Below are 18,169 nucleotides of genomic sequence, written 5' to 3' on the forward strand. Positions count from 1 at the left end.
ATATCATACATATCTATTACAATTCCCTTGACTCCACTCCCACACTATACTCCACGTCCCGTGAATATATATATATATATATATATTCACTTATAGTTGACTTACAATATTATACAACATCAGCTTCAGGTATACAGTGCAGTGATCAAGCCTCTACCCCATCCATGAACGGTCTCCCTAACAAGACATTTGACCATCTGACACCCTACAAAATATTTACAACATTATTAATTATATTCCTCGAACTGTCTTTAACATTGTCAGTTTCTGACCACAAAGAAATTTAATAAATCCTAGGCACAGACTGCTGCATTTATGTTGTAAGTGTTGTCTTAGCTTGAATTAAATTCCTTGCATACAGTAATTTTAGATAATATGCCTCTGTCATTAGAAATTTTATGTATAAACCACAAACATTTTCACATGAAAATCATTATAGATGTGATACATGTGATTGTTAAGAATGTGTGATGCCAGTTTTACTGGAAAGTAAATTTATTTTGGTAATTTGTGATAGAAAAAATACTGACTTTGATTCTAGGCAAAAGGTATATATTAATATTATATTTTTCAATGATATTTTATATTAGTAAAGGTACCTGTGTAGATATTACCATTAACAAGTATATTACAGATAGGTTAGAATTTGAGAGCTGTGTTCTAAAGCTTTGAGGAAATGAAGTCAGATTTCTGAACTGTCTGGGTAAATGGTATGTAACTCAGAGTTATTAATAACCCATCCTTTGATTTCCAGTTCATCCAGAAACGGCCATAATGGGAAAGGTGGATCTGGAGAGAAACCACATTTTCATTTCTTACCACTTCTGGTACCTCCAGAGCTCTCTCCCCAAATGTTTTAGGGTTAGGCCCTCCCCAAAGCCATCTAGGACCTTCTTTGTGATCTTTTCTAGTCGTTTTATGTTAAGTTTTTGTTATGGACTGAATGTTTGTCGCCTCCCCCCGCCCCCCCTTCCCGCCCCAGTATCTTGAAGCCCTAACACCCCCACTCCCCAATGTATTTGGAAATGGGGCCTTTGGGAAGTAGTTAGGATTAGATAAGGTCCTGAGATTGGGGCACTTTCTTTTAAGAAGAGAGCGAGCTCTCTCCCCAGCCCCCATCCTCCACCCCACTAAGAGAAGATAGCCCTGAAGACAGAAGGCAGCCACTTACAAGGCAAGAAAAGAGGCTTCAGAATGAAACCTACTTTGCTGGCACCGTGATGTTGCAGAACTGTGAGAAATAAATTACTGTTGTTTAAGCCATCCAGTCTATGATAATTTGTTATGGCCGCCCAAGCAGACTAATACAGTTCTTTTACAAGGTGTCAGTAATAAGCATATGCTTAGACATGTAAACACCAAGTCACAAATAGTAAAACGGATGTGACTTGCATTCATATAGAAAGTGACTTAGAAGGCCGTGCTAATTCAGTGTCAGAGACATGCCAGTCTACTTGACTTGATATAAAACCCAAGCAACAGTGTATTGACTAAGCTTGGTATTGCTTTAGGAGGGAGTCACAGGTGCTGGGTGACCTTGGGTTCCAGGTATGTCTTCAGTGTATACTTAACTACTTTTATAATCAAAAGTTTGTGAACTTACCAAATTAGATTTGGGTACAAAGTATAAGCTTTATTGTACTGTGTACTTAGTTCTATGTATGTATGTCTTTTCCACTACATAGCATGCTGAAATTATAAATTTATAATCATTTTTGTATCCCCCTACAAAATATTCTACAGTGCCTTAATCAAGGTGGATACTGAATACATTTTTTATTAGTTTCAGGTGTACAAAACAACATAATTACACATTTATACCCCTCACAAAGTGATACCCCCCCCAAGTCTATTACCACTTTTACCTTGTATAAAGCTGTTACAATACCATTGACTATATTCCCTGTGCTATACTTTACATCCCGTGACTATATATACTTGTATATACATGTATACATATACATAGGGTGCCAAAAAGGTATGCAGACTTTAAGAAAGGAAAAAAACTGTTACAATTGAATATAATTATATATACATATATATAGTATATAAAACTATTAATACTCAGTATATATTGATAACAAAAGATGAATACAAGTCATGTGTTTACATTTTTTTGGCACCCTGGTATATACATACATACTCATATATACACATTATATATACTTGTTGACATTCAGTATTATTCTGCTTGAACTTCAGGTGTATAGCACATTAGTCTACACAGTCTATGAAGTGATCCCCCTGATAAGTCCAATACCCATCTGGCACCTTACATAATCTATACAACATTATTTATTATATTTCCCATGGGGTATTTCACATCCCTGTGACTTATTTTGTGACTACTAATTTGTGCTTTCTAATCCCTTCACCTTCTCCCCCACCCCAAACCCCCCTCCCATCTAGCAACCATCAGTTTTTCTCTGTATCTCTGAGTCTATTTCTGTTTTATTTGATCGTTTATTCTATTCTTTAGATTCCACATATAAGTGAGATGGTATTTGTCTTTCTCAATCTGACTGTTTCACTTAACATAATGTTCTCTAGGTCCATCCATATCATTGCAAATGGTAAGATTTCATTCTTTTTATATGGCAGAGTAACACTCCATTGTATAAATGTACCACAATTTCTTTATTCAGTCATCTATTGATGGTATTTCAGTTGTTTCCATATCTTGACTATTGTGAATAGCGGTGCAAGAAACATAACAGTGCATATATTTTTTTGAATTAGTGTTTTGGATTTCTTTGGCTAAATACCCAGGAGTGGAATTGCTGGGTCATAAGGTAGTTCTATTTTTTTTAAAGCTATTATTGGGGAATTGGGGGATGGGAACTGTGCTGGGGAATTGGGGAAGGGGAACAGACAAGTTGCTGTCCTTTTTTGTTCTTTAGTCTAGTTGTGGAGGACGTCGCTTCACTGGCCCATGTTGATATTATCATTGTTTTCTTCCCACCTGAGGCAGTTGCTCGCCGGCCACTGGACGGCTGCTCATGACAGCCCTTGGCAGCTCATATTGGCTGCCGGCCGCTCAAGGTAGCTTATGGCACCCCACTGCAGCAGGGGCTGCAGCTTACTCCATCGCCGGCGACTCATGGCAGCCCAGCTCCAGGCCGAGCTGTTGTTCACCATCTTATCTGTAGAGGGCGCAGCGTCACTGGCCCTCATGTGGGATCCAAACCGGGGCCCTGCTGCTCAGAGCTGGCCTCCCAAACCAACTTTTTTTTTTTTTTAAGCTGAGCCATCCTGCCGCCTGTTGGCAGCTCAGCGGCAGCTCAGCTCGGGCTGGACATCGAACCGCTGTTGCTCAGAGCTCGCACTCTTGAGTGAGCTCTTAACCAACTGAGCCACTCAGCCGGCCCCCAAACCAACTCTTAACCAACGAGCCACTCGGCCAGCCCAAGGTAGTTGTATTTTTAATTTTCTCAGGAACCTCCATACTGTTTTCCATAGAGGCTGCACTAGTTTGCAGTCCCACCAACAGTGCACGAAGGTTCCCTTTTCTCTACATCCTGTTTGTTGATTTATTGATGATAGCCATTCTGACAGCTGTGAGGTGGTATCTCATTGTGGTTTTTATTTGCATTTCTCTGATGATCAGTGACGTTGTACATCTTTTCATATGCCTGTTGGCCATCTGTATGTCCTTTTTAGAGAACTGTCTCTTCATGTCCTCTGCCCATTTTTTTAAATTGGGTTGTTGTTTTTTGGGTGTTGAGGAGTGTGAGGGCTTTTTTTAAAAATAAATTTGGATATTAACCCTTTATCAGATGTATCATTGGCAAATATCTTCTCCCGTTCAGTAGGTTGTCTTTTTGTTTTGTTGATGGTTTCCTTTGCTGTGAAAAAACTTTTTAGTTTAATGTAGTCTAATTTGTTTATTTTTTCTTTCGTGTTCATTTCCCAAGGGGGATATATCAATAAAAATATTTCTAAGGGTAATGCCTTCCTATATAGGAAGTTTACTTCCTATATTTTCTTCTAGGAGTTTTATGGTTTTGGGTCTTACATTTAAGTCTTTAATCCATTTTGAGTTTATTCTTGTATATGGCATAAGAAGATGGTCCACTTTTATATTTTTGTGTGTATCTGTCCAGTTTCCCCAGCACCATTTATTAGACTGTCTTTATCCCAATGTAAATTCTTGCTTCCTTGTCATAGATTAAATGGCCATATAGGTAGGCATGGATTCATTTCTGGGCTCTCTATTCTGTTCCATTGATCTATGTGTCTGTTTTTATGCCAGTACCATGCTGTTTTGATTACTGTAGCCTTGTAGTATCATTTGACATCAGGTAGCCTGATACCTCCCACTTTGTTCTTATTTCTCAGGATTGCCATGGCTATCCGGGGTCTTTTTTTGTTCCATATGAATTTTAGGATTATTTGTTCTACTTCTGTGAAAAATGTCATTGGTATTTTGATAGGGATTGTGTTGAATCTATATATTGCTTTGGGTAGTGTAGACATTTTTATTGTATTCCTATCCATGAGCTTGGTATATGTTTCCATTTATTTGTATCTTTTTTAATTTCTCTCTTCAGTGTGATAATTTTCTGATTACAGGTCTTTTACTTCCTTGGTTAAATTTATTCCTAAAGTATTTTTTGATGCAATTGTAAATGGGATTGTTTTCTTAATTTTTCTTTCTGATAGTTCATTATTTGTGTATAAACATGCAACCAATTTCTGAGTATTGATTTTGTATCCTGCTACTTTACTAAATTCATTTATCAGTCCTAATCATTTTTTTGGTGGAATCTTTGGGGTTGTCTTATGTCATCTGCAAATAATGCAATTTTACTTCCTCCTTTCTAATTTGTTTGCCTTTTATTTCTTGCTGTCTGGTTGCTGTGGCTAGAACTTCCAGTACTATGTTGAATAAAAGTGGTGAAAGTGGGCATCGTTGTCTTCTTCCTGATCTTAAGGAGAATGGTTTTAGCTTTTCCCCCATTGAGTATGATGTTAGCTGTGGGTTTGTCATATATGGCCTTTATTATGTTGAGATATATTCCCTCTATTCCCACTTTGTTGAGAGTTTCATCATAAATAGTTGTTGGATTTTGTCAGATACTTTTACTGCATCTATTGATATGACCGTATGATTTTTATTTTTCATTTTCTTTATGTGAAGTATCATGTTAATTGATTTGCAGATAACTGAACCAACCTTGCATATCAGGAATGAATCCCACTTGATCGTGGTGTATGTTCTTTTTAATGTATTGCTGAATTCGGTTTGCTAACGTTTTGTTGGGGATTTTTGCATCTATGTTCATTAGGGATATCAGTCTATAGTTTTCTTTTTTTGTAATATCTTTGTCTGGTTTTGGGATCAGAGTAATGGTGGCCTCATAAAATGAGCTTGGGAGGCTTCTCTTCTGGATTTTTTGGAATAGTTTGAGAAGAATAGGTGTTAATTCTTTTTTGAATGTTTGGTAAAATTCACCTATGAAGCCATCTGGTCCAGGACTTTTGTTTGTTGGGGGCTGGTTGATTACTGATTCGATTTTGTTGGTAGTAATTAGTCTGTTCAGATTTTCTGTTCCTTCTGGATTCAGCCTTGGAAGATTTTATGCTTCTAGGATTTTATCCATTTGTTCCAGATTGTCAGATTTGTTGGTGCATAGTTGCTCATAGTATTTTCTTTAAATATTTTTGTGTTTCTGTGGCGTATGTGGTCACTTCTCATCTTTCATTTCTGATTTTATTTATTTGGGTTTTCTTTTTTTATTGATCAGTCTGGTTAAAGGTTTATCAGTTTTTTAATCTTTTTTAAAAAAATACAACTCTTGGTTTCCTATTGATCTTTTGTAATTTTTTTTGGTCTCTATTTCGTTTATTTCTGCTCTGATATTTATTATTTCCTTCCTTGTACTCACTTTTGGCTTATTTTGCTATTCTTTTTCCAGTTCCCCTAGGTGTAAAGATAGACTGTTAATTTGAGATTTTTCTTGTTTGTTTAGGTAGGCTTGCATTGCTATGAATTTCCCTCTTAGGACTGCTTTTCCTGTGTCCCATACATTTTTTTTAAAGATTTTTATTGGGGAATTGGGGGGATGGGAACAGTGCTGGGGAATTGGGGAAGGGGAACAGACAAGTTGCTGTCCTTTTGTTCTTCAGTCTAGTTGTGGAGGACGTTGCTTCACTGGCCCAAGTTGGCACCATCATTGCGCTCTTCCCGGGCTAGGCAGATCAGTCGCCGGCTTCTGGACGGCCGCTCACTGCGGCTGCTGGCCGCTCACGCTGGCTGCTGGCTACACACGGTAGCCCATGGCAACCCACTGCCACAGGGGCTGCAGCCTACGCCGTCGCAGGCGACTCTCAGCAGCCCAGCTCCAGGTTGAGCTGTTGTTCAGCATCTTAGCTGTGGAGGGCAGTGTCACTGGCCCTCATATGTGGGATCCGAACCAGGGCCCTCTAGCGTCCCAAGCCAGTTCTTAACCATCGCGCCACTCGGCCGGCCCCCATAAATTTTTTTGAGTCATTGTGTTTTCATTTTTGTTTGTCTCGAGGTATCTTTTGATTTCTTCCTTGATCTCACTGTTGACCTACTCGCTATTTAGTAGCGTGTTATTCAGTCTCCATGTGTTTGTGTGTTTTTCAGGTTTTTTTGCTTGTAATTGATTTCTAGTTTTATAGCACTGTGGTCACAGAAGATAAGTGATGTGATGTCAGTCTTCTTAAATTTATTGAGACTTGTTTTGTGGCCTATCATGTGGTGGTCTATTTTGGAAAATGTTCCATGTATATTTGAAAAGAATGTATATCCTGCTGCTTTGGGGTGAAATGTTCTAAAAATATGAATTAAATCCATTTGGTCTAATGTGTCATTTTTTAGTATTATTACTTTTATTGGGTTACTGTGTTTTTTCCCAGGACCCATCTGCTCCAAGTCAAGTCATTGTCCTTCAATCTAGTTGTGGAGAGCGAAGCTCACTGGCCCATATGGGAATCAAACTGGCAACCTTTTTGTTCAGAGCATGTGCTCTAACCAACTGAGCCACCCGGCCGCCCCTAATGTGTCATTTAAGGCTACTGTTTCCATGTTGGTTTTCTGTCTGGCGTATCTGTCCATTGGTGTCAGTGGGGTGTGAAAGCTCCTACTGTGATTGTGTTACTGTTGATCTCTGCCTTTATGTCCGTCAATATATGTTTTATATATTTAGGTGCTCCTATGTTGAGTGCATAGATGTTTACTAGGGTTATGTTCTATGATACTGATTCCTTTATTCTTACGTAATTTCCTTCTTTGTATCTTATTATAGTCTTCATTTTAAAGTCTATTTTGTCTAAGTATTGCTACCCCAGGTTTTTTCTTGTTTCCATTTGGGTGAAATATCTTTTTCCCCTGTTTACTTTCAGTCTGTGTATGTCTTTTGATCTGAGGTAGGTCTCTTGTAGACAGCATATGCATGGGTCTTGTTTTCTTATTCACTCAGCTACCCTATGTTTTTTTTAAAAAAAGATTTTATTGGGAAATTGGGTAAGGGGAACATTGTTGGGGAATTGGGGAAGGGGAACAGCCAATTTGTTGTCCTTCAATCTAAGTTGTGGAGGGCACAGCTAGCTTAGTTCCAAGTCCAGTCGCCATCTGGCTGCCTATTGGCAGCTCGCAGCCACTCAGCTCAAGGTGCCGTGTTCAATCTTAGTTGTGGGAGGGCGCAGCCCAGCATCCAATGTGGGAGTGGAACCTGAAACCTTGTTGTTAGGAGCACGTGCTCTCACCGGCTGAGCAATCGTGCCACCTGTTCATAGCTCAGTGGCAGCTCAGCTTGGGTAGCTCCCTGGCCCATGTGGGAATCGAACCAGTGATGCTGTTGCTCAGAGTTTGCTCTCTTAACCAACTGTGATGCTCAGCCGGCCCTACCCTATATCTTTTGATTGGCGCATTAAGCCATTTACATTTAAATAGATTTTTTATAGGTACATAGTTATTGCCATTTTATTATTCATATTTTTGGTCTTTGTTACTTTGTTTTCTCCTTTCTTCTGCTTAAAGAAGTCCTTTTAACATTTCCTGTAATGCTGGCTATGTGGTAATGAATTCTTTTAGCTTTTTCTTATCTGGGAAGCTGTTTATCTGTCCTTCAATTTTAAATGATAGTCTTGCTGAGTAGGGTAGTCTTGATTGTAGGCCTTTGTTTTTCATCTGAATGCATTTTGTTATGATTGAATAAATTGCAATCCTTTCCTATCAAAGCATTCACTGGATTGTTAACTAATCCATATCAGATGGAATTAATTAATATGAGATATTAACCAATATCAGATAGGACTAATAAAGGCTAATAATATTTAAGGTCACCAAGTATATTTCTGTCTAGCTCTTAAGTGATTTTGAGTGGCCTCTTAAACTCCCATAATATTTTACCTGTATCTTTTCCTTAGCAGTTTAGCACTCTGTTTTATGGTTATTCATATACATGTCATGTCTTTTACTATACTGTAAGTGTGGCAGTGGGCCCTAGACAAAGGCCTTCCCAGACCATGTGGTCACTAAGGATTTTGCGTGGGCTTCAGACAAAGACATTCCTGAACTGTATGGTCAGCAAGACTTAAGCGTTTAACATTTCCAAATTCCTACCTCACCTGGGAGCCAGTCAGGAACTGGCACAAGGCTGCATATCCTAATAAGGAACCTTAGCTGCTAACCCGGAAACCTCAGGGTATATAGCCCCGAGTCCCGCCCGGGTCAGGGCTCAGCCTCTGGATGTGAATCCGCTGAGCCAGTGCCGGCATTAGTAAAAGTTGCTTCCCATGCCTTGGTGTCCTCTTTGTCTGGGTTCCCCACAATGTAAGTTCTTTGAGGGTAGCATTTACCTAATCCTCTCTAGTATGTACAACATAGTGGGTACTCACATATTTGAGTATTAGTAATGAGAATACAGGTTCAGAATAAGGTCATTACCAATTTAAAATTAGTATTCTAATATTCGATCATGAACTATGAATTTAAAAGGCTTAAATTTGGGGCAGCCGGTTAGCTCAGTTGGTTAGAGCACAGTGCTCATAACACCAAGGTTGCCCATTCAGTCCCCACACCCTCCACAACTAGATTGAAACAACTACTTGACTTGGAGTTGATGGGTCCTGGAAAAACATACTGCTCCCCAATTTAAAAAAAAGACTTAAATTTTTCATTAAATGTAAAATTGTTTAAAGTTGATGTTACTGCCTTGTCATCATTGAAATAAATTGTTCCCTATTTAGCTTTATATTTGAAACATCCACACTTAGACATGATAGTATAATGAACCTTCATGTATCCATTGCCCAGTTCAGACAGCTATCTATCCATGGCCAATCGTGTTTCTTAAATTAGGACCCCAATAAATATACCCCATTTATTTATAGCGAACTATAGCAAAGTTGTGGATTCGTGCCTAAAGCACTTCAAGTAATGCAAGTTTTATGTATGCTTGTTTTTCCATTTGGGACAAGTTATATTAACATGTTTTTTAATATTTGATATAACAGATCAACCCTTTGATGTCAGATGTGACACATAAATCTAATAGTATTGATTGAAAATAAAAATTTTGAATTGGAAATTAATTTGGTGTGTTGACAGAGGTAGAATTCCTATTTTGGGTACATCCCTGCTGATCTGTCTGTGTAAGACTCATGTCTGGGATGGACTTGGCTGAATTCACATTGACTTTGAGACAAACAAGACTCTGAAAGTTCTTAGGCTGTCTGCAAAACCTGTAGCCAGGCACTGAACCATTTTCAAAGAAGTAGTAGTCTTTATAAGTGTTGCATATTTCAAAGAGTTCTGGGTGGGTCCTGGTTTGTGCTTGTGCCAGAAGCAGTGAGTAACTGGGACAAAAGGGTAAGCTTCAGGGAAGCCATTTTGGCACTTTGGCTCTTCTTCATTTTAAAGCATTATGAAATGGTGCATTTTCACTCATGTCAAGCAGTAGCAGATACGTTCTGATGAGCCTGACACGAGTGTTTATCCTCTCATAGGATCTAGCAAGGTTTTTCTTCTCCCAAAACTTGAGCTAAATTTCAGTTTGTAAAATTCAGTACTTGCTTGTTTTAAAGTATTCTTGAAATGCTCCGGTACATGACAGAAACATTCCACTTCCATTATTTTTGTAGTAAATGTTCTGAAATAAACATGATGTAAATGTTTAGCAGATACATTAGCACTTCATCTTAGCGGATCTGGCATAATCCTTTTATTCCCCAAAATAGAGTTTTTTTTTCTGTGTATGAAAGTACTACATGTTTGTTTAAAAACAAATCAATATTGACTTCTGACAGCTCTCAAAACAGCTGCCAAGAGTGCGCACTCTGTGCAGCTGCTTGTCATGCCTGTGGGCATTTCCTGCTCTGCCTATCTGAATTGCTACCAGCCTTCTAGCCATGTGCGCAGACTGAAAGGTGTGTGGGTACTACCAGCCTGCCAAGACAGTACCTAAAATTCAGCCAAAGTCTGGAGAACTCAAAACAGCTTTTGAGACTGAAAGAGAGACACCATGAACCTCAAAAGTCTCAGAATATAATTACGAATTCTGTGAATAATATTATATATCTTAAAGATATATTTTTAAAAAATGATTGAAAGCCAAGCTACTTGTCCTTAAGCACCTAATACAGTGCTGACTGGAAGAGGAGGCACTCAATAGATATTAACAAATACAATGAAATTTAATTATGGTTTGACCAGTATTTCTTGAAAAGTTCCAAAGGTTCTATCATCAGCTTCTTGAATATATTTAGTCTTGAATATCATGTCAGATAGAGTATTATAATTGTGGTTTATTTCTTTGAATAAGCTTTAAATATAATGGTGAGTAGGAATTATAAGTCAACTATAATAAAAAAGTAAAATTGACAGTGAAAAAAAAATCAAGTCAATAATAAAGTGTGGAAAGTGGCACATAATAAAGTGTGTGGCCGAGTGGCACATTGGTTAAGAGTTGACTTGGGACGCCAGCTCTGAGCAGCAGGGCCCCGGTTCAGATCCCACATGAGGGCCAGTGACGCTGTGCCCTCTACAGCTAAGATGGTGAACAACAGCTCGACCTGGAGCTGGGCTGCCGTGAGTCGCCAGTGATGGCGTAGGCTCTAGCCCCTGCTGCAGTGGGCTGCCATAAGCTACTGTGTTTGGCTGGCAGCCAGTGTGAGCTACCAAGGGCCGCCGTGAGTGGCCGTCCAATAACCGGCGACCAATTGCCTCAGCCGGGAAGAGCACAATGATAATACCAACATGGGCCAGTGGAGCGACGTCCTCCACAACTAGACTGAAGAACAAAAGGACAGCAACTTGTCTGTTCCCCTCCTCCAATTCCCCAATAAAATCTTAAAAAAAAGAAAGTGGCAGGTCCCCACTTCCTATAGTTGACCATTGTTTGGTATATTCCTCCAATCCCTCTCTCCCTCCTTCCCTCGCTCCATCTCTCCTCTTCCTTTTATGTTTTGTATTACAATATTTGTAGGTCTTGTTTTAATATATCTTTAAATTTTCCCCATCCTTTTTGTTTAAGCTTTTATTAGGGAATTGGGGGATGGGAACAGCGCTGGGAAATCAGAGGAAGGGAAGCAGACAAGTTGCTGTCCTTTTGTTCTTCAGTCTAGTTGTGGAGGACGTCGCTTCACTGGCCCATGGTGGCACCATCACTGCGCTCTTCCTGGATGAGGCAGATCGGCCGCCAGCCTCTGGACGTCCACTCACTGCGGCTCTTGGCAGCTCACACCAGCTGCCGGCCACACACGGTATCTTATGGCAGCCCCACTGCATCAGGGGCTGGAGCCTACGCCATTGCCGGCGACTCAGGGCAGCCCAGCTCCAGGTCGAGCTGTTGTTCAGCACCTTAGCTGTAGAGGGCGCAGCATCACTGGCTCTCATGTGGGATCTGAACCGGGGCTCTGCTGCTCAGAGCTGGTGTCCCAAGCCAGCTCTTAACTAATGCGCCATTTGGCTGGCCCTCTCCATACTTTTTATACATATATATATAAATATATACCACCAAAAATGATTGGTAAGAAAGACTGAATTATTTTAAAAGCAATTTCCCCATGTATAAGATGCACCCTTTTTTGAAAAATTTGGGGTCTAAAAACTAGGTGTGTCTTATACAGTGATTGTATGAGCACAAAAACAACCGTGAAAAAAGTGGGAAATGCAAGTAAAATATCTACAACCACTGTATAAGACACACCAGTTTTTAGACCCCAAAATTTTCAAAAAAGGGTGTGTCTTATACATGGGGAAATACAGTATATACTCACTGAAGAAAATTTGGAGAATATGATGTAAGGAAATAAGTAAAATCATTGTAACTTTCCTCCCCAAGATAATGGTTTTCGTGATTTTGTTATGTTTTTTTCTGTGTGTATAGGTGCACTTATAATATTTATTAAACTGTAATCATTGTATATTTCACCACCGCAGGTGCTCTGTCACCAAGGTTATTAAATATTTTGTATGCCCGGGACTGGGCATACCACCAGCAGCCAATATGTGGTCCTACACAAAACAATCTTGGAGTTTCTACTGTGGAGGCACCTCATGAATGGATTATAACAATCTCAGTCTTCTAGAAGTTTGTTTTTTTTTTAAAGATTTTTTTATTGGGGAATTGGGGGAGGGGAACAGTGCTGGCGAATCGAGGGAAGGGAAACAGACAAGTTGCTGTCCTTTTGTTCTTCAGTCTAGTTGTGGAGGATGTTGCTTCACTGGCCCAAGTTGGTACAGCCACTCACGGCAGCTCACACTGGCTTTCCGCCGCTCACGCTGGCTGCCGGCCACACACGGTAGCCCATGGCAACCCACTGCAGCAGGGGCTGCAGCCTACGCCGTTGCCGGCAACACATGGCATCCCAGCACCAGGACGAGCTGTTGTTCACCATCTTAGCTGTAGAGGGCAGTGTCACTGGCCCCCATGTGGGATCTGAACTGGGGCCCTGCTGCTCAGAGCTGGCGTCCCAAGCCAGGTCTTAACCAATGCGTCACTCGGCCGGCTGGAGTTTGGCTTTTTAAGAAATCACATAACTTTTTAAAATTTTGTTTCTACTGTGAGATGAAAGGGTGTATCTGGATTTGGGGTTGGGGAACAACAGTTTTCCTTATTCAGCATGATGTTTTAATTTGATAGACTATAGTGTATTAAGATGTTTTAAACTAAATTTTCAAATATACTCAAAAGTAGAGAGAATATTATAATGAATCCCTATATGCTTATCCCCATGTTTAAATATTATCAAGATTTTGCTGCATTTATCTTTGCTCTTTAAAGTTTTTCTTTTTCTCTTTGCTGAACTAAAGGAAATTTCATATGTCATTTTACTTCTGAAGTCTTAACTATTCATCTCTAAAACATGGCTGATTTCTTGTATAACTATAATGCATTATCATAACTACAAAGTTACTGAAAGTTCTTGATATCTTGTACCTAAATTTCTCTTCTTGGCTAAGGTTTTTAACATCTAAATTCAGTCAAGTGTTTGTATCCTGTAATGCTCTCATTGAAACAGCCATATTTCTTTTTCAGATTAGTGATGATGAACCTGGTTATGACCTAGATTTATTTTGTATACCTCGTCATTATGCTGAGGATTTGGAAAAGGTGTTTATTCCTCATGGACTAATTATGGACAGGTTAGTAAGATCTTAAATTGAAGTTTTTGGTTTTTTCTTACATTGATTTCAGTTGTCAGCAACTGTTTTAAGTAGTTGATATTTGATCATAAACTAGGCCAGCTTGTCAAATAATAGATGCTTTCTATTTTTAAAAAGTCCTCTACAAAAAAAAGAGGAGAGGGCTTACTAATTACCCAGTATAAGTCATGGTATACTGGGAATCTGTAAGGAGTAGAATAAAGTAAACACTGAAGGGAAATTGGAAGAATGAACTCTCATTACAGTCTCTGATTTCTCAAACCTGAACAGGGTAATGGGCTGGGGCTGAATCACATGAAGGCAAGGTCAGATTTTGATTATTATGTGCATCTAGTTTGAAATTTTCTCCTTAAATGAGTCACAGTGGAAAACTTTTCTTGATACTTAAATGCTTGCCTTGTGTGTCAGGTTATTTTGATTTTGATTTTAAAATTACAGTATCAATGCGTACGTATTGTGAAATATTCTAATTGTAGAGGCTATAAATAAGAGTAGAGTTATATTTTGTCAGCCTCCTGTGCACATTTCCTCCCTACCCACTGGCTATGCACATATGCTATATGCAAATATATCTTTTAACACATAGGTATGTACTATCAGATAGTTCTAAAATTTATTGGACATTTTTTCATATTAGTATATCCAGAGCTATCCCATATATTTTAAAGGTTGCATAGCATTCCATTTTCTGGCTGTACCATAGTTGATTTAACCAGTCCCCTATTGATGGACATGCAAGATCTCTTTTATTTTGCTTTTGCGGACCATACTAGAAGGAGACATCCTTTCATATACATTTGGGCACATGCTCAACTTTATCCATGTAGAAATTCTGGGTCAAGGAAAAAATATTTATTGAATGTTTTGATACTGCCAAATTATCCTCCATTATGTTATGTTGATTTATACTCTCAATGGTATATTAGAGGATTGTTTTCCTTGTAATCTCTTCAATATTTTATGAGGTATGATAAAAAAATACGGTGAATGTTTAAATTTAAAATGTATTTCAAAAAAATAAAAATAAAATGTACTACAGTAAAAGACTCATTGCCATTAACCCCCTCTCATGATTCTTCTCCTCGCTTCAAACACACTTATCCCATCATGCTGGCCACTTTCTGAAGCAGTTCTGGAAGTCCTCTTTCATGAGTATCTTTAGTTGCACTGTCGTGGCTGTCTTGATGTCCTGAATAAATTAAAAACATTTACTTTTAATGGTTATTTGACTTTGGTGAAGTGCCAGAAGTCGCATGGTACCAGATCCAGTGAATAAGTTGGATGAGGACAGACTGTAATGTTTTTTATTTGATAGAAATTGCCATGTACCAGAAGTGATGTGTGACATGGAGTGTTGTCATGATGGAGGATGATTTATGGCACACTTTAAAACACACCTTCTCTCAACAGTAGCTCACACCCAACTGACTGCACCGAACAAGTTGAAACTTGTCACACACTGTTTCTAAGGTTCGACACACCACTTCCCTTATTGAAGATCCCTGCCTTTCCATTGGATGGCACTTGGCAGCAGGACTCACTGTATTTTTTTATCATACCTCACATATTATTAGGGAAATTTCATTTAATCAGAATTTTGCAATCTGATATATGACATGGTATCTTACTTTAAATTGCATTTTAAAAATTTATGATAGATGTTATAGTGTACCTGGATTTTCAAGGTTTTTGTAATTTTTGTCTTTGCTTTATGAAGCAAAGATATACTTCATGGGGGCAAAGGGTGTGTTTTGTGGAAGTTTTAATATGTAAGGGATGTTTGTTGTAAAGTTTAAATGTATTTCTATTATAATATGAATTATTATAATTTCTATTAAATTCCTGATTTTATTTCTGTAGGACCGAACGGCTTGCTCGAGATGTGATGAAGGAGATGGGAGGCCATCACATCGTAGCCCTCTGCGTGCTCAAGGGGGGCTATAAATTTTTTGCTGACCTGCTGGATTACATCAAAGTCCTGAACAGAAATAGTGATAGATCCATTCCTATGACTGTAGATTTTATCAGACTGAAGAGCTACTGTGTAAGTATATTTAATGTGTTTAAAAAAACATATTGACGATAGGTTTTCATGCATGTTTTTGAAGTTCTGTAAGCTATACTTACATGATCATTTCACTTGGTTACAGTGAGATTTTTTAATATTGGGTTGTCGGAAAATCATGACATATTTTTCTATGTTTTTCATTGCAAAAATGTGTCATCACTTTTCCGATAACCCAATATATTCACCAATACTTTCTATCCAAGTGAATATTGTCTTTTTTAAACTAGTCACCTTGGAGGTTATATACTTACTTTAAAGGTTGGTTTTTTGTTGTTGTTGTTGTTTTTATTTTTTTAAACCCCTTTTAAGAATTTCTGTCAGGACTTGAGCGATACTTTTTTTTACTATACTTGCTGGCAGATATCTTCTCTGGAGCTAGATTGGTTTGCAGAGGAATAGTAAAGCATTTGGAGCTAGGTCTGATTAATAAGGTTGGTCAGTAGTTATTTCCTAGAAAGCACATATGGAGTGAGAGCATTGGCACCTTGAAGAAACCACTTTTGATTTACAGTCATTCTGCATGTATCACCATGATCTCAAGATCTCAAATGCTTCAGAATATTGACACTGGGATGAACCCAAATCAGTGTGATCTTTACACATGAATTTCGTCATCCAGAATTTCTTTGATCATGTGAATGTTTGATTTTTGTTACTTCATACTGTAGCTTTGTTTGTGGTTGCAAGTTGACAGTCTAGTTCCTGTGAGTTACCGTTTTCCTTTAAAAGGGATTTCGCCTTGCTTATTTATTTATTTACCACCCACCACCACCTCTCAAAGGTTAGAATAAATGCCCAGTCTTCGCTGTTTCATGAATCAGTATTGTAGTGTATCTTTGTAGAAACTTGCCTTATGTTTACATTTTCATTGAGAATAAGACCACTTATCTACATTTAACTTTCAACCTTCATTCTCTCGTTAATCATCTATTTGACCCAAGTCTTTGACTTCTTTCACATTTTCATCAGTCCAGTGGGTGATTGGACAACCATTTTAGTATTACAGACATTTTCCCTAACCCGTTAAAACCATTTATGTTCATACATCATGACATTACTTCGTACTTATAAGACCCTTTTAACTTGTGAAAGTCTTGTTGAATTAAAGACTTCTTTAAATACAAAATTTGAATTTTTACTCAATAGAAGTTTGTTTTTCCTCCCTTCCACCCTTCCTCCCTCCCTTATTTCACTGATTTACACTAAGATTTCATTTTAGTCAGTATAACTGCTAACAGTATAGCTGCCCAGTTTTTAATATATTATTGCTTCGAGTCAAAACATGTATTTACAATCCATAGTATGATTCTCTTTTTGATCCTCTTAAGCACCCTCCACATACACATAAAAATCAGTCTTGTTGCTTTATGATTGCTACTTCATTCCTCTGGGAATTTGGGCAGACTATTCTTTCTTTGAAAAGAAAGCTCATAAAAACAAATGTGGGGACTTTAATATTTTCTTTTAAAAAGTATTTTATAGTTGTAAGAGCAATTTGAAGCAAAGGAACACTTTGACATTTCAATTCCATTTTCTACTTTTAGTATTTTTTCCTTATTGGTTTTATAGATCTTAGAGGATGATTAAGCAGAACTCCTCAACTGATAAAAAGTGTGCAATCTTAAACATAAGCAAGTCAAATTTTTAGGTTAATTTTCACATATAGAAAAATTAATAACTTTTATTTTATTTATTTATTTATTTTAGCTGAGCCATCCTGCCACCTGTTGGCAGCTCCGCAGCAGCTCATCTCGGGCTGGGACTCGAACTGGCAACTCTTGAGTGAGCTCTTAACCAACTGAGCCACTTGGCCGGCATAACTTTTATTTTATGTGAAATTCTGTGTACATTTATTGCTAAACAATAGAAATTTTAAAAAAACCATCCATATACTTTAATATTTCAGCTTGTCATGGAAGGTAGTCACATGTAGATATAAAAAACCAGGCAACTTGGGCTGGCCAAGTGGCTCAGTTGGTTAAGAGTTGGCTTAAGAGCGCGAGCTCTGAGCAACTGGGCCACCGGTTCAATTCCCACATGGGCCAGTGGTGCTGCGCCCTAGCTGAGCTGTTGCTGAGCTGGCAACAGGTGGCAGAATGGCTCAGCTGGTGTAACAACAAGATTGCCTGTTCAATGGTGGGCTACACCCACCCGCAACTAAGACTGAACTCGGCACCTTGAGCCGAGCTGCCACTCGGATGGCTCAGTGGATAGAGTGTGCGCTCTTAACAACAAGGCTGCCAGTTCCACTCCCACATGGGATGGTGGCTATGTCCACCTGCAACTAAGATTATAACACAGCACCTTGAACTTAGAGGCCACAAACTGCCAACGGGCAGCCAGATGGTGACTGGCACCCTCCACAACGAAGATTGAAGAACAACAAGTTGGCTGGTCCCCTTCCCCAATTCCCCAACACTGTTCCCCTCCCCCAATTCCCCAATAAAATCTTAAAAAACCCC

At 38.7% G+C, this 18,169-nt stretch overlaps 1 protein-coding gene across 1 annotated transcript in view; it reads left to right on the forward strand.

Moving 5' to 3' along the window:
- HPRT1 (hypoxanthine phosphoribosyltransferase 1) overlaps positions 1-18,169 on the forward strand; it is a 44,127-nt gene that overhangs the window by 9,716 nt on the left and 16,242 nt on the right. Inside the window, exons 2-3 of the mRNA XM_019661260.1 lie at positions 13,512-13,618; positions 15,500-15,683. Coding sequence (XP_019516805.1) covers positions 13,512-13,618; positions 15,500-15,683 — 291 coding nt within the window. The remainder of the gene's footprint in view (positions 1-13,511; positions 13,619-15,499; positions 15,684-18,169) is intronic.

The sequence above is a fragment of the Hipposideros armiger genome, unplaced genomic scaffold (assembly GCF_001890085.2).
Source record: "Hipposideros armiger isolate ML-2016 unplaced genomic scaffold, ASM189008v1 scaffold_341, whole genome shotgun sequence".
Taxonomy (NCBI): Eukaryota; Metazoa; Chordata; class Mammalia; order Chiroptera; family Hipposideridae; genus Hipposideros; species Hipposideros armiger.